Source organism: Eubalaena glacialis, chromosome 6, assembly GCF_028564815.1.
Source record: "Eubalaena glacialis isolate mEubGla1 chromosome 6, mEubGla1.1.hap2.+ XY, whole genome shotgun sequence".
Taxonomy (NCBI): domain Eukaryota; kingdom Metazoa; phylum Chordata; class Mammalia; order Artiodactyla; family Balaenidae; genus Eubalaena; species Eubalaena glacialis.
The window spans coordinates 76309418-76333782 of record NC_083721.1 but is presented as its reverse complement, the minus strand read 5'-3'; the positions used below and the strand labels follow the sequence as shown (position 1 = coordinate 76333782).

Below are 24365 nucleotides of genomic sequence, written 5' to 3'. Positions count from 1 at the left end.
ACTGACTCCACTCTGAATACCAGGATGCTGACGACGGCAGAACCCATCACTTACCTTTGCCCTTTACAATGATTGTAACCTAGACTTTGTTGTGATCCTCCACAAGATTGTGCAGCTTAACTGATTGCTACAGATTCAAAGTCAGTGTTTAAATATCTAATATTTCCATATCCGGAAAACCACCTGATCTGAATACAGTAAATGCTGAACCTACTGTCACAGCCAAACTGACTCTGGGGAAAGACTCAAGTCTACTTTCCAGGCCCCTGCTCCTCCGCCTCAACCCTTAATTCACTCAACTCCCTACTTACAGCAGCAAATATGCTCATTAGTTTAATGCTATTTCAATCCCTAGAAAGATGATGCACAGTCGCTGCCACATGGGCTCAAGCCAAGGAACCGAGACTTACCTTCTTGAGGATGCCTGATTAGACTGAAGAAAAGCAACGGGACCACTCCCGTTCTCTGTGCCTCTGTTGCCCTGTCTGTAGAAAGCAAAGCTGAGTATAAACTGTAAGTGGCTTTCCATTGTAAGAGCCTGTGAATATTTAGGTCGTATTTTGATTGTAAGTGGAAGAGCCATCGCCTCCTTTACGAACTGGTGGGTTTTCACATTGGATAATTCTGCAGACTGGAGTCATGCTGCTCCGTTTGGAATCCCGGTGCTTCCATTTATGAGTTATTTAGCCTGTATAACTCCCTTTTCCTCATCCAAAGGTTCAGATAATAGCAGTATCTATTTTATACGGTTGTTTTAAGTTACTTAAGGCTTAGCTTATTTTAGTTAACCCTTTGGATAGTACTCATTACTATAGTAAGAGCTCAGTGAGTGTCGATGATTAATAAGAAAGTTGTTGTTAGAAAACAAAACAAAACAGTTGTCTGAGTACATCAGCTGGAAAAATTCACTTGAGGTGGAATTCACAGAGATATGACCCTGACAAAGCAAAGGAAATGGAAGCAGCCTGGAGAAGTGGAGGAAGCATCTGCTAGGATGACTTAGGGGAGAGGAAAACAGAGGTGAGAAGGGATGTGGTCCACAGAGCTCTCTAAACTGACTGTCGGGGCGCCACGAGCCAGAGGGAGTACAATGCTGGACCAGCCGAGGCATCCCTGGAAGGCACTGCCCTTCTCTGTATGGATGTCAGTTACTCAGATAACTCTAAGTAGAAGAGGTCTGAATACTGTCAACAGTGCTTAGACACAGCTTAACATAATTCAAATGTAAAACTTCTTTTTAGATGTTAAATCATTTTTATCTCTTTTGTTGATGATGTTTAATGTTATAAATCTCATCAGGCTTAGACAAGCATTCCACAAAGTTAGGCATCTTTCCTCTCAAGAGAACACAATGAGTTCAGTGTTAATATTTATATAGAACTATTTATTATTTACTTCAGTTTTGCATGAAAAGCTAAACTTCCATCATTTGGACCAGTTGAGTGGAAGAAGTGATATTGGGCACATATTCATTGCCCTAACTTGACTTCTTGAGGCTCGCCTGTTGGGGCATTCATCTTAACGATGGGTGACAGTGAGAAAGCGGTTTGGTAGCAAGAGCACTGGATTCAGTCAGGATTCCTGTGCGGTGGGTCAGGCTTACCCACTAACTAGCCAGATACCCATACGTAAGACATTTCACCTTATAAGTTAGCCGTTTCCTTTGTAAACAGACAACATTGAATTGGATTATTCTCAACTTCCCTTCAAGCTCTAAAATGACATGATTTATTTTGCATATCAGAGATTTATTCAAAACCCCCAAGGCTTCATAGAAGAAATACCCAGAGTATAACAAATGACTCAAATTATTATTTTTAAACAGTTTAGAACTTTATTCAGTCACCATGTGCCAGGTGCTATTTTAGGCACTTGGAATGTATGGCTTGACTTTTTTTAATCCTCAAGATAATCCTATGATGAAAATGCTATTACCTCCAAAGTACATATAGCAAAACAAAAACAATAAAACAAAAAAACAGGGGCTTGAAAATGTTAAAGTAACTTGCCCACAATCATTTACTTACTAAGTATTAAAGTCAAAATAAAACCAGGTTCGTCTGACTCTAAAGCCTTTTCTGTTGATGAATAGGTTCTCTGAAAGTGCTTGAAAGCAGCTTTTGCCCTTTAAGAAGATAAACATCCTTCCTTACAAATTTCTTTAAGTTATTTTCTTGCTTAGCAAACTCTCTTAGTCAATGTCATACAATTTCAACTTAGCTTAAGAGGATAACACATTTGGAAGTGGCGAAGTATGAGTTAATAGTGCTTGACCGTAATTCTCAAAACTCATGATGGCATAAAGCTGGATTTGTTTATCAGACTTAGCATCCTGCATAAACTGCCATGCTTCTGTGCCTTCACTCGAGCTATTCCCTAGGATGTTTACCCCTGTTTTCTACGAGCCAGCGCTTTCTAATCCTTCACATAAAGCCCTGCTCAAATGTCATCTCCTCTCCATAAGTCCTTAACACCCCCAGGAGGAATTAATTGTCCTGTTCACTGTGTTTCTACCTGTATTTGTGTATAGATCCCATTTCATTAGAGCTATCTGTTTTCTTGTCAGGTCTCCCCTCCAAGTCAGGAGGTTCAAAGATGGGACTATGTATTTATCTGTATCTCCTGTGGTGTATCACGTAGTAGATCTTCAGCAAATATTTATTTAATTGAACTGAATTATTCTACTTCTCCCAGCAACACTACAGTAGGATAATATAAGCATCCTCTTTTGAGCTAATGTACTCAGAAACTCTACAAACACAGGTTTCTATGACAACCAACCAGCTAGGAGAAAGCCAGCTCTGTGATGCTTGCCATGATTTCGAAGCTCGCTGCCTGATTTTCATCAGGCACCCTCTGGCTTCTCCAGTCCCTGTTCGGTGGGACCAGGATCCGTTTCCAAGGCTAATTTGCATACTGTTATTATTTGGCATCTGTTGCTGTGCGTCCTTGTGTTTGCTCTGGCTGGATTTCCTCCAGAGATGAGTAATGAGGGCATTAACTCAGGTGTCTCTTGAGCCCAGCTCATTCCTGAATCAGGCCAGATACTCTCCGTGCTATTGCCAGCAGCCGCCCGTGGAGCCAGTACAGTTCAATGGAAATGCAACTGAGTGCCAAGGTTTGCGCTCATACCTGCACCAAATGTGGTAGAAAGGGACTGCGCTGCAACGGGGTGTTTCTTGGCTTAGGCAAGGTTAAGCTCTCTGTGCGACACGATTTGGGGCTAGAGTAGATGCATGAAGATGTCTTATCCCACTTCTGCCAACACTTCCCCTCTTGCAATTTTCAAAAGCATGTATTTATTTAGCATGATTTGGAGATGGCAGTAGATGCTCTTTCTTCCCTTCCTCCCAGCCCTCCTCCGCAAATCTGCTTTATGTTATAAAATTATTGAAACCTCATTTACTGCCACAGGAAGCTTACAGGTTACTTTGAGATTTTGCTCAATGGGACAGCGACTTGACTTGGAGTCAGGAAACCTGGGACTAAGGTCTGCAGCTGCCGTTCCTGGGTGAGTGTGAGCAAGTCACTTTACATCCCTGATTGCCCCTGTCCCTCCCTCTCAGGTGATGGGAGGGTATATCATATGTGTATCATTTCACAGTTTGCCAAGCCTCGTACAAGCACATTCATTATAAATGTCAGAGTCCATTGCAAATTGTAGCGCTAAACAGATATTAATTGTTGAGGACTTGTGATTTAAACTGCAAAGATACAGTTTCAGGAAACTGGCCCATTCTGCATAGTGTTACAAGATGGCTTGCAGGTTGGGTCAGATAAGCTTTTATTAACAAATGCTAACTGCTAATGGAATTAGTGTCATCATTTCAAAGAAGTCTTTTGCAATATCGTCATCAAGTCTGAAATTCTCATGCCAGTCACTATTTTGAGTAAAGGCATTCAGGGATTCTGTAAGGTGTAGAATCTGCATGTTTAAATTCCATTAAGGACTTTAAAATAAATATTAAGAAAATAACAAATAGAAAAAAAAGAATATCCAGTTTTGGAAGAGGAAAACTTTATAAGCAAGACAAGAAACCCAGAAGCTATAAAGAAAAGGAAACATATTTAACTAGACATATTTTATAAATCTAGCAAAAGTCAAGGTCAAGAGAAAAAAGACTAAAAAATAAAACTTTTTCACCTATATGATGGATATAAACAGACAGTAAATAAAAATGCAAATCTCTTTTAGACAAAGGAAAGTGTGTGTCTAATCTCACTAGCAATCAGGGAACTGTAAATTAAAACATCAATGAGATGCAATTAAAAAAAACGTATTAGATTGAAATTTTTAAATGTCAAGCTTTAACACCTAATGCTGGTGAGGATCTGGGAAAATGAATATTCTCATATGTTGCTGATAGGAGAATGAATTATTTCATTTGGGGAAAATAATATTACAGTATTTATTAATGTCCAAAACATACATATCTTTTGATTCAGCAACCTGGTTTTGATTGTTTTGCTGAAAACAGAGATGCAAACACTAATATGTAAGGCTACCCTATATTGTAGTTATGTTTAATTCAACATATTTGTGGTGGCAAAAATTGGAGAAGAAACCCCTTATTTTCCATAAAGAGGAGAATATTTGAATAAATTATGGTATACCATGGAATATCACATCATTATTTTTAAACATGATTTAGAATTATTTGTTTATAATGGTGGATGGCCATTATATATATTATAAAGTGAAAAATGCAAGTTCCAGATTAACACACATAGGACAATTCTGTTTGGATAAAACAAATTAATACATAAATAAATCTCCATATAAACTTGTACTTCTGTGCATCTGATAGAGTAAAAAGAGTGAAAAATACATTCAGCTGGTGATGACATTAATAAATAAATAAATAGATATATTTGGGATCTTGGTGCTTGAATTTGCCTTTGGTGTGTTCCTCTGTAACAACAGCTGTTAATTAAGCCTTTAGAATGCAAAACAATCATCTGTTATGAAACTGTTAAAAAGTGCAAATTCCTCTTATACTCTGGATATTTTGATTTAATAGGTAAGCGTTTAGGAACTCGGGAATCTCAAGTAATTTTCTTACGGGAACATTGCCCTCTGGCCTATAGAATCAAACCTAACTTTTTCTACAACACTTCCCCTACTCCTACACAGGAATTTCTAAATTTATTTGGGGTTTCCTTAAAGAAAGGTATACCTGAGTTCCAAGTGAAGACATGGGCATTGTTAAGGAATTTTAAAAGAGAGACTGAAATTTGTCATAAAGATACAGATGGATACTGTGTATTGCTCACCTCTGTGTCTCACTGTGTATTTGGTTCACTCTTTTCCTCTCTTTCTCTGCAGAAGTTTTCTTTTTCTTTGCTTGTCCATACACAGGGATCAAGAGTGGCCACCCTGGTCCTAGCTATACGTCATTTTTCAGATCACTTTCCTAACAGAGTATGACCAGCAGCTTCAAGCCTTTATTCCAGGATCTCAGGCAAAAAGATATGTTGCCATCACGCCTGTTGATGGATTGGCTTCCACTGGTCGGGTGCCGCCTGTTCCAACTAGCTGTGCCAGTGGAAGGAGAAAGCCACATGGAACAAACCAGTTGTGGGCTGTCAGCTCTGGGCTCTGGGTACACCCAGTTTTCAGAGAAGAGGAGTAGGGGTTGAGCGCTGGCCCCAGAATATGTGTATTTCGTTCCATACTTGTCTGAGAATAGGAGGCTGGGAAGAGTAACCCAAGTTCCTGGGTCCAGCCCCCCAGTAACGTCCATCTGTACTTCATGTTCTTGGGTTTCATGAGCTACTGGTGCATATTTATAATCCATATCCCTTTTATGATTAAGGGAGTTTAAACAGGTTCTATTATTTGTCCACATCCTGACTGAGTAGTCTATGTGGCTAGTTAGTCCAAAATTAATAGGGTCCTGTAGGAATTGACTCCAGTCTCCAAAACGTGCTCCCACATTCCCAGTGGCCAGAAAGTTTCTTATTAGTGTTTTAAAGTTTCCAAGAGCCCTTTTTTCATGCCTTATTGGTGGCCCTGGCAAAATGATAGAACCCTAAAAAGGTGGGACCTAAAGAAACAGAGTTTAACCTCCACTATTTACAGCTGAAGAAAGTGAGTCCAGGGAGGAGAAAAGAGTTCCCAGAGCCACACAATAAATGAGTCAGTGGTGGTTAGAAGCCCTGTCCTGGGATGTTCCTGTGCTACTTCCTTGTTCAAGTTATCCCTCCTCCCTTCGATCTCTGTGCCTCCTCCCATCTTTCCATAATCTACTTTCCCCACTCCAAGAGCAGTAATAAAAACAGCAACAGCCATAACGATAACAAAAAGTAACATTTGATGAGTGCCTACTATGTACCAGGAACACAAGTAATTCAAACGCATTGTTTCATTTACTTTTCTTGGCGAGAACATTGAACACAAACACACATATCTTACAGATAAGGAAGGTGACCATTAAAGTGTCAAGTAACAAATAGCGTCAAGTAACACAAATAGGAGTAGTGAGCGGGGGATTTTAACTTGACTAGATAAGATCTCCCTGCCAAAGTCCTCAGAGCATTCTGTATTTTTCCTCAGAACCCTGAGATGGTTTGTGATGATATACTCAGGTGCTTGATCGTGTGTGTATGTATTCCCAACAGAGGGAAGCACATGGGAGAAGACCTGTATTCACTGATGTTTGGCATCAGCCAGAAAGCATACGAGTGGCTCGTAGGTATCAAATTATTCTATTAAAACAAAGATCTCTCAAAACCCAGGAACTAGAAATTTGATTTGGGGGCTTCACATTACATACCTCTATCAAATGACAAAGGTAAAAGTTTGGGACACTGTAATTTCTTTCCTATTGTGGCTGAGCAGAAAGTGCCAGATCTTTTATTGTCCTGGTGTTTATTTTCCTTCTTTTGTTCAAATGCTCAGAATTCACCAGAAGGACGGTCACTCTGCCCCCTGACTTGGCAGCCAGACAGAAAGGAATTGTCACCGTCAGAGACAGGTTACTGATCACTGTTAATATTTTTGTGATTTAAATTTGTTCACGAAGAAACGCACGAGGCACTCATTTTTTTAAAAAAAGAAAAAGCCAACAAACCGAAACAAATAAATAAATAAAACAAAGCCCTTCTAGTCCTCACTCTCTAGCTCAAAGTGTCTCCATTGATTTAACTTTTCATTTTCAGGTCCTGTTTTCTAACTCTTTAAATATATATTGCCTTTCTTTCATTTCTCATCAAACACTTCATAGCTCAAAATTTGTAGCATCTAAAACCAGACAAAAAGCCAATCTTAGATCTAATATTTGCTGAGTGACTGAAATAGAGTAAAAATAAAAGATCTCTTTCCGTTGGGCTTGTTTAAAAGCCTCCACATCTGCCTTACTGACATGGGCCCAGACTTTACTCTGCTGATAGCTAGAATTCATCTCTCCCCTCACACGTAGGTTTGACTTTCTTCCCCAGCTACGTGCTACTTTGGAAAGTGCTTTCTGCTAAGGAAATATTGCACATGCAATAGAATTTCATTTATGAGGAGCCAGAAGCCCTGACTCTGTCACAAACCCACTTTATTACCTGAACAAGCTCCTTTGTTTGTTTCCCCTGGAAATCTTAGTTTCCTCTTCTCTAGATGAAGGATGAAGTTTGAGAAAACTAGGTGATTTCAACAGTTCAATAGAGTTGACAGGTGGATACAAGTACCATTGTTCCCCATGTCTAAAAAGCCAATTTCACAGTTGAGTTTTCAAAAATATACAACAAATACAGTGAGACACCCTTTGGATGTTGCCTCATAATTTAGCTTGATGCATCTTAAGCAAAGTAGTAGAACATTTTCTAGAAAGATGCTGTGGGAAAATGAGATTCAGAAGGGCTGTGGTAAGTAATATTCAGCTAGATTCCACTTCGGAATGTGTTGCTATACCATTTATAAGACTGATTTCCTTTAAAAGGAGGATTTTAAATGGCTATAAGATGAACAGCAATGGTAAGAGAGACAGATAGGTACTATGCTGTCATCATTAATCCATCACTGTTTTCTTTCCCACCATGCTCAGACACAGCCTCGGAGTCCTTCTAAACATTGTATTCAATGCAGCCATCAGTTGATAATCAGAGTTTGCAAAGATGTTTAAATCTACCTCGTATTCCTGAAGCCCTCCTCCTGAGGTCCCATATTTAGTAAGCCCTTGTTTTTTCTTTTGTTATGACTTATGTTTAACAAAGCAACTCTTCGCTCTCAGTGGAAAGGCCATAGGTTTGGTTTCTTGTGCAGGCAGAAGCTAAATAGAATCCAACTATGATTTCTGTTCTTACCTGTCGCAAATCGTACACACTTAAGACAATGGAGAGAACAGATGATGATGGCCACTGAGTATTCGATGTAACCTTGAGACAGCCACAAAGTGAGGGTAAAGGCTTGAAACACGCAGCATAGATTTAAAACCTATGAAGGTATGAAAAGAGCATCTGGGTCACTTGCATGGACCATAGTGGCAGTCAAGATGATGTCATTTCTTTATAGAAGTTTTTTGTCCATTTTTACAACATACAACAATAGAATTCACTTAGAACTCCATTAATTTCAGTAGAGACAATGTCAAGCACATAAAATGTGATATAGTAGAAGCAAATTTATTTTAAGCACTCAGAGCCATGCCCACAAATTGATCGTTCTTATTTATTTTGAATTTTCAAAAATATTTGACCAATAACAAAATCTAACAATTTACCTTTTTAAACAGATGTACCCACAATGGAGAAGAAACATGATTCAGACTCTTTTAAAAACAAACTTCAATTTTGAACTTTTTATTGCAGGTTTCTTTTTCAGGTAATCACATGCTGCCGATGTAGTCAAGTTGTGCAATGAAAATTAAAGATTCCACTTTTATCCAGGTCATTCATTTACAAGTAACATACTCTCATGTCACAGGTCTTAGCAAGATCCTCTGAGAGTCAGTCAAGTCAGCATGGACCTTCCCTTGAACAAAGAGGGTAGTCTTACTCAGGGAAGGGAAAAGTCTTATCCAAAGATGCAGTGAAAATCATGGGCAGAATTTATCACCAGCCCCAAAGATGGTCATCCATGCAGGTATTTTTGGTCTCTTAATAATATCTTCAACTTTTTAAATTCCCTCAACTGTCCCCATTTTGGTCTTGCTGACTTCACTATTAATAATAATAGCAGAGAGGGCAAACCCCAGGGAGCTAGAGAAGGTCACATGACCTACACACAGCTTGAATAAAGAGTCCATCTGAGCAAAGCAAGGATTCTTTTCTTGGTGAAGTGCTCTTTATAATTATGAATTAGGTGAAATATTACCTAAAACCAGTGCCGCTTTTTCTTACCTCTACTTTCTATAATTCTCTAATATATTAAATAAACTTCTACCTTAGTCCTAAAAATGAACTGACATCTGGTTAATAAGTTAATAGGATATATCTTAAAAGTTTCTCAGACGCTTGGATATATTTTGTACGTTAAAGAAGCTTGTGTTCCTTAATGTTTTTATTATTTCCATTGCAACATGTTTTCTTACAAATTATAGCTCTTCTGTCTGCTTGGCATAAAATGCTTTAATTGTATATTACACATTTGAGATAATACGATTTCGAGTTTGTATAAACTCAGTAGAAAATTGGTTAAATACTTCTTGTAGAAGAAACAACACCATCCTAATTAATTTTGTTCCCTTATTCAATATTCTTTTGAAACCAAATGTGAAGACATGGTTTTACTTTTTTTTTTCTACTAAAGGCCTAATTAATAAGTGCCAGAAAATATTAACACTCTTTTCAAAATAGACTAAATTGACACTTGAAAGAATCTTTGGTAATTTGAAAATGTACTTGAATAAGAAGTTTAAAAAGCATCCTGCTTTTTTAATAGTAAGAGAGATTGTGCATATGTGGAGGCATGGGGTATGGGGGAAATCTCAGTACCTTCCAATCAATTTTGCTGTGAACCTAAGACTGCTCTAAAAAAAAGTGTAATAAAAAATTTATTTAAAAAAATGGCCACGCTAAAAACCAAAATGACCATCTTTGTGGATTAGAAATAGACTAGAAACACGCAGCACTGAGTGGGGACTGATTGATCAGTCTGTTCGTTTTCATACAAGGACAGGAGATCAATGACTAGGAGCTCAATGCTACGAGGAATAAGTGTCCCACAAGTGGCAGGGGACAAAACCAGGCTTGCCCCAGAGCAGAGGCTGAGAAAAGTCACAACCAGCAAGGGTTCACCAGCAGAGGGAGGAATAGGAGAGGCAAGTTTGTGGTGCAGCTGTGAACTTGGCCAAGCCCCAAGCTAGCTCAGGGCCTGCATCTAACAGATCTCCAAGGGACAGAGCACAAACCTCCAACACAGGCCCTAGTTCTGAACTGGGGACACATGGGGACTAATAAGAACCACCAAAAAGGGAAAGTGAGCACAGAGAGGAAGAGAAATGAAAGAAGGTAAGTCCCACCCAAGCTGAGCTTACCGAAAGCAGTAACTTCGAAGCATACAGAGAAAATATTCTAAAACAAGCAAACAAAAACACCAACCAAGGAAGAAGTCACTCTCAAGAAAATGGATATAATAGAGTGATAGAACAGTACGAAAAAGACCAAAATAATACTTTTTAAAATCCTCAAAGAGATCATGAAATAATAACAATCCTCCCCACTCCCCCCACTTATCACAACCACCATAAAACACTGAAAACAACAAAATGAACAAACAGGAGAGTATGAAAAGGGAATCTGTCCCTCACACTGGGAAGGGATTTGAATTTAAAACAAGTGGTTATTGAAAAGAACCAGTTAGAATTCCTGGTATAAAAAATATATATTTATTAAAATAATAATAAAAAAGAAAACCTCAATAGACAGGAAAAGCATAAACTAAAGTCAGCGGGAATAACAAAAAAAAGTTACACAAAACACAGACTTTTGTCTATATCAAAGTATTCATTTGTTTAAGATTTCTCTGAGTACTAGAAAGAAAAAAGGAAAAAACAGGAGTTTATTTTCAAAAATAAATGAAAACAGTTACCTGTTTAACAAGCAGCTTCCATGTGGGTTGGATTTCAACCTCAATGGCATTTGGCCCGCACACTAATCTTCTGTAGGAGATTGATCATCTGTTAGTGTCACACCTACAAGCTCATATTAATAAGTGAATACAGGCCACACTAAGCAGAAGTCCCTTCTCTACCCTTTAGGGACTTTGTGTCTTCAATCAAAAATTAACGTGCCAATCTCAAAATACTAATATATTTTTAAATGAAAGTTAGTACGTGATGGACAAAGTTGTTTTTCTGGTTAAAATATATCTTAAGTACAGTACAACTCAAGAATCAAAATGAAATTAGAAAGGCATTTTGAGTTTTTTAAAAAAAAATAATTTGATTATATTCTAAGAGCAGCTAAAAAGACACAGATATGAAGATATTCCTAGAATTCTCAGGCATTCTAGACTGCCCTTGATGTTGGAGATCATGTCTATCTTACCTTGGTATCTCCAACACCTAGGACAGGTCCTTAGCATCTGAACTCAATGAATACATGAAAGAATGAGCCAATGAAGTGGGAGATGGTATATGGTCTTCACGGCTAACACCTTGTAAATCCACACATATGTACATTACAATAAGAAGCCCTCAGGGAGGGATAAATTAAGAGGTTGGGATTAACATATGCACACTATTAACATATGCACACTATTATGTATAAAATAGAAAATCAGCGAGGATCTATTGTATAGCACAGGGAACTCTACTCAATATTCTGTAATAACCTATATGGGAAAAGAATCTGAAAAAGAATAGATATATGTACATGTATAACTAAATCACTTTGCTGTATGCCTGAAACTAACACAACATTGTACATAAACTATACTCCAATATAAAATAAAAATTAAAAAAAAGAAGCCCTCGTGTTTGCATAGCAATTTACAATTTACAAAGTTCTTACAAAAGATTCTCTCATTTGATCATCACAATAGTCCAAAGGATGTGGTACATGTATACAATGGAATATTACTCAGCCATTAAAAAAGAATGAAATAATGCCATTTGCAGCAACATGGATGGACCTCGAGATAATCATACTAAGTGAAGTAAGTCAGACAGAGAAAGACAAATATCATATGATATCACTTATATGTGGAATCTAAAAAGACGAAATGAATGAACTTATTTACAAAACAGAAACAGACTCACAGACTTCGAAAACAAACTTATGGTTACCAAAGGGGAAAGGTGGAGGGGGAATAAATTAGGAGTTTGGGATTAACATATATGCACTACTATATACAAAATAGATAATCAACAAGGACCTACTTTATAGCACAGGGAACTCTGCTCAATATCCTGTAATAACCTATATGGGAAAGGAATCTGAAAAAGAATGGACATATGTATATGTATAACTGAATCACTTTGCTATTCACCTGAAACTAACACAACATTGTAAATCAACTATACTCCAATATAAAATAAAAATTAAATTAAAAATTAAAAAGAAACAAAGGAAAGAACTGATATCCCCATTTTGCCAATGGGAAGAACTATTCAGTGTGGGTATTTCGACAAAGGTGCACATATCTAATATTAATCATGACAATATAACTTTTAAGCAGAGATGACAATGTCAAAAACTCCATTTAACCCTTTATATACATTTTTCCCTTTAATCATCACATTATCCCTGTGAGATTTTATATTATCATTTTTATTGTAAAGAAAGCTGAAGTTAAGATAAACTAAGTAACTTTTCCAGAGTCTCAGAACTAGAAAGAAGCAGAGCCAGGCTTCCTACCATGGTCTCTATGACTCCACTTCACATTCTGCCTCAGTAAAAACCAATGGTGAAAATCTGCTTGAGGGACCTTTGGTCTATGACAGAGAGCTGAGTCCAAGTTTGTCTGACTTCTAAGCCATGCTATTCCAAACACAATTATTGCTTGCAAGGGTCAGCAAGGACTCAAACCAAGGTCTTCTGACTTCATGTGTGAAAACACCATGGCTCAGAGATGTTGGGAAGCAGTGAGGTCAAATAGCATGTGCTACTCCATTAGGGACTTCAGAAGTCCCTAAGCCTCACACTGGGAAGAGATCATAACTCAAGCCACTTTACTGGTTTGGATTCTTTTCCAGAATCCTTTGAGATAACCTGTTGTTGGCAAGTGTCAGAACTTCTCAGAATCCTAAACTTCATTTTTTCTCTCTCTTTCTCTCTCTCTCTCTCCTTGGAAAACCTCCCCACATCCTTCACTTTGTTAATGCCTACTTAGCCTTTGAGAGCCAAATCTGATAATAGAGTCTGGTGGTAATAGGGATAGAGTAGGATAATCAAAAAGCTAGTTTAGAAATCCCACTAGGGGATTATAGATAGAGAGGGAACTTTAGGGGACTTTGGGAGACCGTTGTAAGTTAATATCACTCGAGAAAGCAATCCGAACATCGTGAAATAAAGCAGGCTTGCTTAACTCATGAAACAAAGCAGGCTTACTTAACAAAAAAGCTAACAACAAAACTATACAACAAGTCAATGACGCCTGCCTCCTGCTGGTTGAGGTCAGTAAGTTAATGATCCCTAGGACATGCTCTTCTGAGCACACTAAAAAAAAAAATTTAGGGGAAAGGTGACATTCTAAAGTAGAATACCCTCATTAAACTGAAACCTGAGATAATTTACCATATTTTAGCATATGGTACCCCCCTTCTACTGATTTGAATAGCTCCATGACAGTCCCAATTTGACCATGTAAGGACAGGAAGACTCCCCACACCCGACGTGGAGGAGGAGCTGATGATGGAAGCTTGATGTCTACTCAAGAATGAGGAAGAAGGTAGTCTTCTTCTCCCTCTCCACTTTTCCTTTGATTATAAAAAATGTAGCCCACTAAGTTCTCAGGGCAGAGCCCTCTTGCCTGCCCACTTGTATCCTTCACACGTGTCCTATACTAATAAGTCACTACTATCTATCACTTTGCCTCTCACTGAATTCTTTCTGGGCCAAGACATAAAGAACCTGAGCTCCACCAAGATGCATTCTGTGGTTTCAGTGGCTGAGAAATTTGAGATCCAGCAGACCTGGGTACAGCTAAGACTTTGTACTTGTTGCTCCCTCTACCTGGAACCTGTTTCCCCCTCATCTTTGCATGGCTCATGCCCTTGTTTCATTCAGGCCTCTGTTTAAATAGTATGGTCTTATTGGAGGCTTTCCTAACATTTCTGTTTAAAATAGCTACCCTGATCTCCCAACTCAGATTTTCTTTATCTCCTTAACCTGTTTCATTTTTCTTTACAGTGTGTTTGATAATCTGAAGTTACACCTTAATTTTTACATGTTAATAAACATGCAAACAATAGACTGTATCCTCCACTGTAATGTAAGCTTCTAGAGGGCACTGGGATATTCTGAATGTCTAAAGCAGGGTCTAATTCACAGAATGCACTAGAGAATGATTTGTTAAATGAATGAATGGATGAATGAGGAGTGAGCCTTGGTTCTGTTACCTATAAAATGTGTTTGATAATACCTACCTAATAAAATTGCTATTAGTAGCATATGATATAAATAAGTAAGCATTTAACACAAATGCCTAGAACATGATGAGTTCTTAATAAGTGGCAGTTGTGTTTGAAGACTTCCCCACTCCTGTAGACACAATTACGTATTTTTCTTTCCTCCAGCAACCCTTCATTTCTTAGTACCAGCATATACCTCTTTGAATTGTAGCATATAGTTACGTGTCTTTCTCCTCAAATTTCCTAGAGCTTATTTAATGGCAGGGAGGGAGCTTTCTCAACTCTACTTTTCTAGCATCTAGGGGCACAGTGTCTGACTCAGACAATGTTCCCCAAATATTGGAATTACTTAATGAGGATCTTTGTGACCCATGACTAGAATACTGTCTCCCCTAACAAGGCTGAAAACACAGCTTACAGAACTACAGCAGCACACAAGCTGTGCAAGTCCGTTTAGAAAGGAGCAAGCCAAGTGCCCAGTGATCTTTGTCTTTCTTTGTCTGGTGAGACGGTTTCTGATGTTACTATTAAGAGAGAGGGACTCAGCTCTTGTGAGGACAGAGATCCAGTGGATTAATACTGGCCTGAAGATGATCCTCTTTAGAGCACATCTGGGCCATGTGAATAAAAATTATTGCCTGCCATATCAGTAAACAAAGAATGTTGCAGCCGTTAAGCCATCACATTACAGCAGCAGCCCTGATGGTGAGCCCTGAGGGAATTCAGGATAGAAACAGGATGCCCGCCATCTAGAAGTCAACTGCTGCACCCACCCCTGATGGTGCACCCTGAGGAAACTCAGAATGAGAAAACACAGGATACTGGCCCCAGATAGCTGAGGTGTATATCAAAGGAATGATTTTGGGGAGCCCAGACTCTTGCATCTTCCCATACATAGAAAAGCACTATATTCCTTAACTTGAGATATCTGGTTTTCTTTAATTAACAGTAATCTTTTGAAGTTCTGACTACCTGATCTTTATCGCAAAAACTCCTATATATATCCTGGTTCCCCTCCCCTCTTGCCTCTTTGGAGCATTCCCTCAGAGAGATCTGAGAGTCCTGTCTCACTGGTTTGAAGGCCTCAGAATGTCCGCCAAATAAACATAATTCTCAACTTTTAGGTTGTGTGTTCTTTTTTCAGTTGACAGCCATTTTTGAATCACAGACAGGTATGCCCCTTGCTGCTTCATCTATTCCACTGTCTCTTGCCAAAAAGTACTGCATGTTTAGGGAATTGTGTACTCATCTCAATCTCAGCACAAGTCAAGTAGAATTTTCAGGGACAGTGGCCAATGGCTGAGCAGCCGGAAGGAATATGAGGTTTGAAGCTGGGTCACATGAGCAAAGTTCCAAGGAACAAAGGAGATGACATGCCCTGACTTTAAAAATCTGACGAGCTGGCAGGGAAAAAAGAAGCCCTAGGGCTTCCCTGGTGGCGCAGTGGTTGAGAATCTGCCTGCCAACGCAGGGGACATGGGTTCGAGCCCTGGTCTGGGAGGATCCCACATGCCGCGGAGCAACTGGGCCCGTGAGCCGCAGTTACTGAGCCTGCGCGTCTGGAGCCTGTGCTCCGCAACAAGAGAGGCCACGATAGTGAGAGGCCCGCGCACCGCGATGAAGAGTGGCCCCCGCTTGCCACAACTAGAGAAAGCCCTCGCACAGAAACGAAGACCCAACACAGCCATAAAAAAAAAAAAGAAGCCCTAGAATTATTCCAGGTGGCCTCATAAAACTAAATAGTCAGAATGAAATTAAGTAGACTTGCCTAATATTCAGAACCATTCATTAGGGGAATAATGGCTTCGGACGTAGAAGGTCCCTCTCCAAAGAGATTGAAGAATTTCTTAACAGGGGAAGTTATGAAGGGCATTTCTGCACTGGCTATGAGCTGTGCTTGAAGGAGCACTGAGGTTTCTTGCAACCATGAGATATTAGTAAACCTGCTGGAAGGTATTTCTGAAAAACCAAGCATGAATGACTAGGAATATTTTCTTTGGCGATGGTCTCTATCTCTTTTCAATTTGATTATTTGTTCATTCATTCATCCATTTATCAATTTATTCACCAAATAATTGTTAAGAATATGTTTTCTGCTAGGCCCTTTAGGCTCCAGATGGTGAAGACTAGGCTGGGGGTCCTCAAAGAGGCAGGAGCATGTCAGAATCACTGGTGAGCATCTTCAAACTGCATGTGACCGCTCGGCTTCCATTCTGATAAGCCACCAATAGAGTCCTTGTCAGGGAGGGAGGCCTGTAGTTTTCCAAACAGTTAATACTAAGCCCGAGGATTCTGGCATGACCCATTTCCATGAACTGTGGGATTTTTAGGGAGCAGGTTTATTAGAGTTTGAAAAAATTTCCCAGGTGATTTTGCTAGCTAATCCCTCACTCCCCTAACATACCCACTTTCTAAAGGAAGGGAGACCTAAGAAATTCACAGATGCATAGAAACGGTACCCAATTGCTGGGATTTGGGTATGGTTGTAGAGTATAACAGGTATGTTGGTCTTAGAGCCTTCCCATTAAAAAGTACTAATAATAACAAGATAGGCATGTTTTGAGAAACTGCTTTCAGGGGAAAAAATCCCTATTTTAACAGTACTTGAACCTGCTTCTATACTTTATAATTTGTACAGAGAGGATCCGTTTTACAAATGACAAAAGTGATTTTTCTTTTTTCACATTAGTTCTTATCTGTGACCTGTCTATTTCTTTCATTTCCTAAAGCACATTTTCAGATAACCTCAAGTTCTTGCAGGGTTTCATGCCTTATATGTGAGCTAAGTGAGGTGCTTCTCATCAGCTTTTTGGGGAAAGTGCCTGGAGCATTCCCAGGCATGAAGATCCAGAAAGTAGAGGACCAGGAGGGCATCTGGGGGGAGGTGGGGATGGAGAAATCCCAGGATCTCCAGGGAGACCCAGGACTTAGGCTTACTTGTGCTGCCATAAGGTTTTGCTCTGAAACAAGGCCTTAGAGTTAGGTGATTTTATACTTTCAGTGGACTCAGAGCCATAGAACCATGGGTTATATTTTTACATAAATTATTGACTTCTAACCAAATGCTAAGATTTGAGACAATCTCATTGGATTCCAGAAGAATGAGTAAAGCCTGTCTCTTCTACTCCAACCAAACCTTCCTTGAACTGATCTGATGGGTGAGTATCTATATGTGGGCTGTATTCTAAGGATGGAGCTTTCCAAGGGGAAAAGGTCATGGTATATAGGCACAATTTCTTTTCTGACTTTTGCTTCCCACAAGACCTGAGGAGTAAGAGAAAAGGGTTTTGTAGCAGCCCTAATCTCTTTCTCTCTCCCCTGCCTTCCTCTTGCTTCTTTTTTCTCTCTCTTCTCCTGGAACAGCTTCCACCAGCTTAGAGCTGAAGCATTGATGGCAAATCCACCCTCTTTTGCTGCTGTCACTCAGATTTCTTTCCTCTGGTACTAACAGGCATGACTTTTTTTCTCAGTGGTGTGACAAGTGTTGAGAATTAAGTTTGGTCCTGCAGCATCACCAAGCCAATTATGAGTACCACTTTCACAGCTCCACATTCAGCAATGTCACACTGAAATCAGCCATGGTTGGAGTATGCCCATTAGAGAGATTAGCAAACTTTAGCCATCAAAAGTTTTTTCTTCCAGAGTTCTGGGTTACCAACAAGGCAATTGGTCTGGAGCTAACCCCTGATTAGGACGTGCCTGGATCTCTACTGCCAGAAAGTTCTCCTTCAGGAGGCTAAATAAAGGAGGCAAAGGTATATAAGCTAAATAAAGGTGGGCTGAGAGAAAAGATGAAGGGTCACTCAACTTAAAAACTGTCCTAATAGGAAGACAGCTTGGATGAATGAGGGATGAGGTAGGTGTGTATTTTCCATAGGGCCCTGTGTCCCTGTGGTAAGAGAGTTACCCCAAGTGTCTATGGACCTGTCTGGGACAGGCACTAAGATGGCAAGTTGTGTTCAGTTCATGAATGAATGAAGGTAGGGGCAGGGAACCTCCTGGAATAATTTTCCTGCTTTCTTCCTGATGCCCTCTGACAACTTCTCTCCAGAGTAAAATTATCACAGCTGATGTCTTGATTTGCTTTTTGCTACCGGAAAGTGAGAACTATGAACATCTGTGCATTTTCTCTCTTTGCCTTGCTGCTATGAAGCCTGAAAGAGGAAGTTGTATTTAGATTTTGTGGCTTTTCATGATCAGAGATTTTTGTGTATCCCTCTTCCTTTATTTCTTTTATTGGGTCCTTGCTTTTCATGCAAGCAAGCTCGAATTCATTTAGGAAATTGATAAGCTATCATTCAACCAACCAATCAATCACAATTAATTTTTGAAAAAAGCATTCAGTCTTACACTAAAATATAGAAGGGAAAATTGGTGGGGGAAGGGGGGAATGTTCCATATTCTACTTGCTTTCTTTACTCTCCAAAGAGAAAAACCCACAAAATAAAATGTGACTCTATGTTTCTAAGTAGATTGTCTCCTCTAGTCTTCATATTTGGGAAACTATATTCTGTGTCTTGCTTATTAGATTGTCAAGTTCTTTATTGTGTGGACCAGATTTAAATTTAATTATGTATGATGTTTATTAAAGATTGGCACTTGATAAATAAGGACAAACATGAGGTAGCTACACAGATGGGAAATCTTTTCTGTGGAAACGGTTTCCTAGGCAGAGTATATCCATATTTATCAACTAGATTTCCTAAATAGATCAATCCTTTAAATGTCCTGTGCTTAATGCTATTAAACCAATATGTTTTTAATGACTTTGAAAACTTTTTGTATTTCAGTGTTTTAAGCATTGTATCTGAAATCTTATATAATGATACCATCTCTAAGGCACTTTGTAATATTGTCATAATCTAGATGCCTGGTTCATTTTGCATAGCATTCAGACAGAGGGAAAACTTGAAAACAATAACACATCAGTAGCTCGCAGGCTTGGTGTGAATACAAATTATGGGGGTGCTTGCTAAAAATGCAGTTTCTTTTCTTACCACTACCCCAGCTTCTACCTACTAAATCAGAATTATGGAGGAGAACCCAAGAACCTGTATTTTAAGTACCAGATTGCTTCTTAGCTTGAGAATTTTTGTTTCTGACTAACTGTGAAGACGGTCAGGCAGATCCTTCTTCTTGTCCTTAAAACTGGGCAAGAAATGAAGGTGATTATTAAGATTCCTGGGAAGGCTTGCAATGGTTTACTTTCAGAGTCACCAGGATTCGCCATTTCAAATTACAGATGAGGGAAGCAGGGACTCTAGGTCACTGTGAGTTAATGAGAAGCCTAAGAATTTCCTGTGCTACTATTATACTATGATTTTCTAATCTATTGGCATCTATAGATCTCATTCTCATAATTGTACCGCTATTCTTTGTTTCTCTTTCCTTCCAGTCAGTTAGTGTCTCTGAGACAATGACTAAGTCTTATTTATCCTTAGATCCCTTGTGCCTTGCAAAACGCCTGGCATATTAGAGTTTAGTTCACAGATCAATGAATGCATTTACTTATTCATTCCTTCCACACATATCTATTGAGCTTCTACCATGAATCAGGCACTGTTCTAGGTTCTGTAAATAACAGTGATGAATGACACAATTAACTGAGCAAACAAAATCCTTCTCTCCAGGGCTGGTTCTCCATAGTAAAATGCAATCATCATGTTGTCTTTCTGTCTCTCAGAGGATTTGGAGGATTAAGATGCTGATGTTTATGAAATGACTCAAGATTTTTTGAGGAAAGAAAAAAGACAACACAGAAAATACTGTTCTATAATCCTGAGAGAAAAGATCAAATGTTATTTGCTTGTACTGTTCTTTCAGTCTTTTCTTTTTAATAAGTGCACCTAAGATGAGAATAATTTAGGACATCTCTCTGATGCCAGTAAATGAGCTGGGGTTATATGAGGCTGATGAAACATTATGCCAACAATTCACTGATCATAAGCGATGTGGTATCTCCATTTCTGCTGGCAGAGTTTACTTCAGGAGTACCACAAACCCAACCTGACCTCCTGTTCTCCACCGGTCAGACCCAGTCCAAACGTATGATGGATGTCGTAGCAGGTGTTGCTATCTTCCAGCAACCTAGGGTGTGGTCAGGACAGGAACTGTACTTCAGTTCACGGTACTTAACAAATCAGTGTTCTTCCCTTAGATCCTGATGAGTGCTGAGGAAAATTCGGACTTACCCAACTTTCTGAAACCTCTTCTCCAAGTGGTTCCAAACATACCTGATTTTCTGCACTTGGATACATTGCAAATGCAATTACAAATATAATAAAACAGGTGTCATTCACAAAGTAAAGCCCATCAGGGGAGGTGAGGGTTGTTTATTACATGCAGCTCTCACTTTCCTTGATACGTAGCTGTAATTCCCAGCCCAGCAGTGTGATTTTCAGAACTTACATCCAATAAATACATTATTTTCTTGTAACAAAACCATGCCATAACATTGTACTCTTAAAATCACTTACTTTTAATTCTGGCTTCAGTATGGCTTGGTTTATGACAGAGTGGTAGTCAGCCACCAGGGGTTCTTCTGGGTTCTTGCTTATAGGAAACTTCAGTGTGGATAAGTAGAGGCAGATTACCTTCTTCCTCATATATCTTTGAAATTCATCCTAGAGAAGACAATCCAGCCCATAAATTCTCCAGTGTTGTTCAATAAAGCACTCAATCAACCAAATACCTACCAAGTGCTAGATCAGTGGTTCCCAAAGTTTGAGCTGCAGATAAGAGCATCAGCATTATCTTGGAACTTGCTAGAGATGCAGGTTCTCAGTCTCACCCCAAACCTACTGGATCCGATATTCTGGATCAGCAGTCTCTGTTTTAAAGATCCCTCCAGGTAATTCTGATTTGCACTAAAATTTGAGAACCACTGTGCTAGGGAATAAAGAGAAAGATATACTTTGCAAGAAACTTTATATCTAGAAAATAGTTTCCAGCTATCTTAAAATCACACTTTGATGTTTAAAATGTATAATTTCCTCAAAATACATATTTCTGAAAAACTGAACAATCCTTCCCGTGTTATGTCTTTAAGAGTTATAACACTGACAGCCACTGCTCATGTAATGGCTAAGGGCTCTCACAATTAGCCTGACATGGTAGAAATTTCTCCAGGCTGATGTGGAGGAAATGCCCTTCATTCCTGAGTCAAAATAAGACAGAGCAAATAGACGGCAGAGATAGTTTTGCCATCTCCTATTTGTGGACAGGGAAACTTAAATAGAGGAGGATCCACTCTGGAATGCTGGCCATCACAGTCTGTGCAATAGATGCAACACAGAAGGGCATGCACCATCGTCCTTAGCAAAATAGTGTCTGCTTCTTGCAAGGAGCATGGGATACAGTTGGCCCATACCCTCCACTGGGGCTTCCAGTAGAATAACAGGAGAAGGACCCCACAGGTCAGCACGGATGTTATGAGGCAGAGAGCTCCGCATAGATTCTGGGTCTGGTAACCAAACACCTCCTGGAGAGTAAATAAAAGATTTACTCTATTTTTTTCCCACATAAAAACGCATTCCGTTCCAAGACACACAAACTTTAGATGCAGGGGTTGGTTGAGAAAGAAATCTAGTTTTGGCTGGTTGAATCAGATTGATTGCATACAGCTGTCAGCTGATATAATTTAAAAAAAAAAGAAGGAAGGACTCATTTTGCTACCTTGGCATATGGAACTAAAACATTAGGAGCAAGGAATGGACAGACTTATTTGGTTCTAAATACTCCTAAGAGTCACCTCAGATTTATAAAATACTTCATGTTTTGGATCAGATTTACTTCTTTTAGATATAAGGTTTTTTAAAAAAAATTATTAATGTGAATTTACTGGAGGAAGATGATAAAATTATGACCAATATGATCCATACTTATATATCTTGCTTTATTCAGATTCAGATTTGTTTTATAATAATATGATTAAGAAGGGTTGAGAGTGTGCACAAGTATACTGATTTCTAGAACAGTAGGGCAATATAAATTATGAGATTATTTGTGGACGTGAAAAACTTTCAAAGGACAGCTTATAGGTATTTACCCTGAGAGTAACATGCTGAAATATTTCTATTTCTAATAATAGGCTAGTTAATATTTGTCATGAATTGAGTAAAGACTTGAGATGTGGTTTTAGGGGAAGATAACTAGCCAAAAACAATAGGTTTGCTTAATTAAAGCTAATTTCTAGTTTCCACCTCCTACAATGAAGTTTCACAGCATTGTTCTTTAAATTTCAAAAACTAGATATTTAGTGTGAAGACCCAGAGGACTCCTGATTATGAATGACATTGTTACTCTACCATTATTTTACTTTCTGCTGTTATTTTGTGTGTGTGTGTGTGTGTGTGTGTGTGTGTGTGTGTTTTCTAAGACTATGAAATCCCGGGTCCAGATCATAGGGCTATAATGTCAAGAAGATAGGATTTTACTGAGTTTCTATAGCACTTTCAGTGATGGAATCTCCTGAATTTTATGCCAGTTTAGATCATGCTATAATAAATCTCTTGTCTTAATTCTTTGGAAAAGTTTTCATCTTCACTATGGTCATTTTCATTAATATTTTCTAATAAAGAACTCTGTGGTAGCTTAACATTTCAATAACAGTTGTTGAAAGTAACCCTTAGACATATTGAAAATGTCACAGGCTTAAGAAGCTAAGACGTAAGTTTGAGTCACCACTCTGCTAGTTTTCAACTATGTGAACTTAGGTAAATCATTTCACCTCTAGGGAATCCCAATTTCCTCTTCTACAAAACAATTAGAAATATGTGCCTTACAGGGTACTTGTGCTCGAAAGAGATAATGTCACCTTAGGTGTTCTGCAAAGTAATTACGATGTTAAGAGTTCCTTTCCACTACTCCTCAACACAATCACCTACCTGGGGAAACAATGACTGTTAAGTTTAATGATGCTGCCACTCTATTTGGAGATTATTCATGATAAGATTTAAATGTAACTTAGAAACATGTGTTCACTGTGCTTTTAAGCATATTTTCAGTTGGAGCTCCTTTCTCTCTCCTCTCTTTCCTCTGATTCTGTAAACCTGTTTTGGTTTTATTTGTGAATTATAGGTTTATTAGACTCAAATAAAAAGTATATGCCAGTTCACATATTATGTCATAAATATGCATTCTTTTACAAAGTTATTTACAGGGGCTATTGCCAAAGCCCAAGTGTGTGCAAAATAGAAGCAGAACAGTTTGGAATTTTAGTCCAACTTGTAGCTGAAATGAACACATTTCAGGAAAATGACTTTCCTTTTTTCTGTTTACTTACACACAGCAATGGCATTGGTAATCATAATTCTGATTCCCCTTCAGGTCTTTTCTATACTTTTTTTTTTTATTATCAAAGGAACTCACAGTGCTATCAAGACTGCAATGAAATCACTATAGCTACACACTGCTAACAACCTTATAAACTGGAGTAATTCTTTAGGGAAAGCAAGGTGACAAATTGTACTAAGAATTATAAAGATGCTTCTATCCCTTGAATCAGTAATTCTGCACTCAAAAATATACCCAAAGGAAATAATACAGAAAGTGGAAAGTGATGTATATAAAGATGTTCAGCACAGCATTATCTGTAATAGCAAAATTATTAGAAGAAATAAATGATAGCTAATGGTTCAATAAAATGTGAGTCAAAACAATGGGCTATTGTGGGGCCATTAAAAACAAAATGTATGAACTCAATGTAGAGGTATGGGACATTATATGATATAATGCTAAGTGAAGAAAAGAACATAGAACAGATAAAATAGATGGAAAACAAATAGCAACGTTATGAAATTTAACCCAACTATACCAGTAATTACATTAAATGTAAATGGTCTTAATTCTGTGACTGAAAGCAAA

General features: G+C 38.6%; 1 protein-coding gene across 1 annotated transcript in view; it reads right to left on the bottom strand.

Moving 5' to 3' along the window:
* ATP13A5 (ATPase 13A5) overlaps positions 1-24365 on the bottom strand; it is a 147484-nt gene that overhangs the window by 83231 nt on the left and 39888 nt on the right. Inside the window, 8 exon segments of the mRNA XM_061192742.1 lie at positions 55-127; positions 8293-8332; positions 8334-8422; positions 11018-11087; positions 20508-20588; positions 20693-20758; positions 20973-21124; positions 21808-21981. Coding sequence (XP_061048725.1) covers positions 55-127; positions 8293-8332; positions 8334-8422; positions 11018-11087; positions 20508-20588; positions 20693-20758; positions 20973-21124; positions 21808-21981 — 745 coding nt within the window.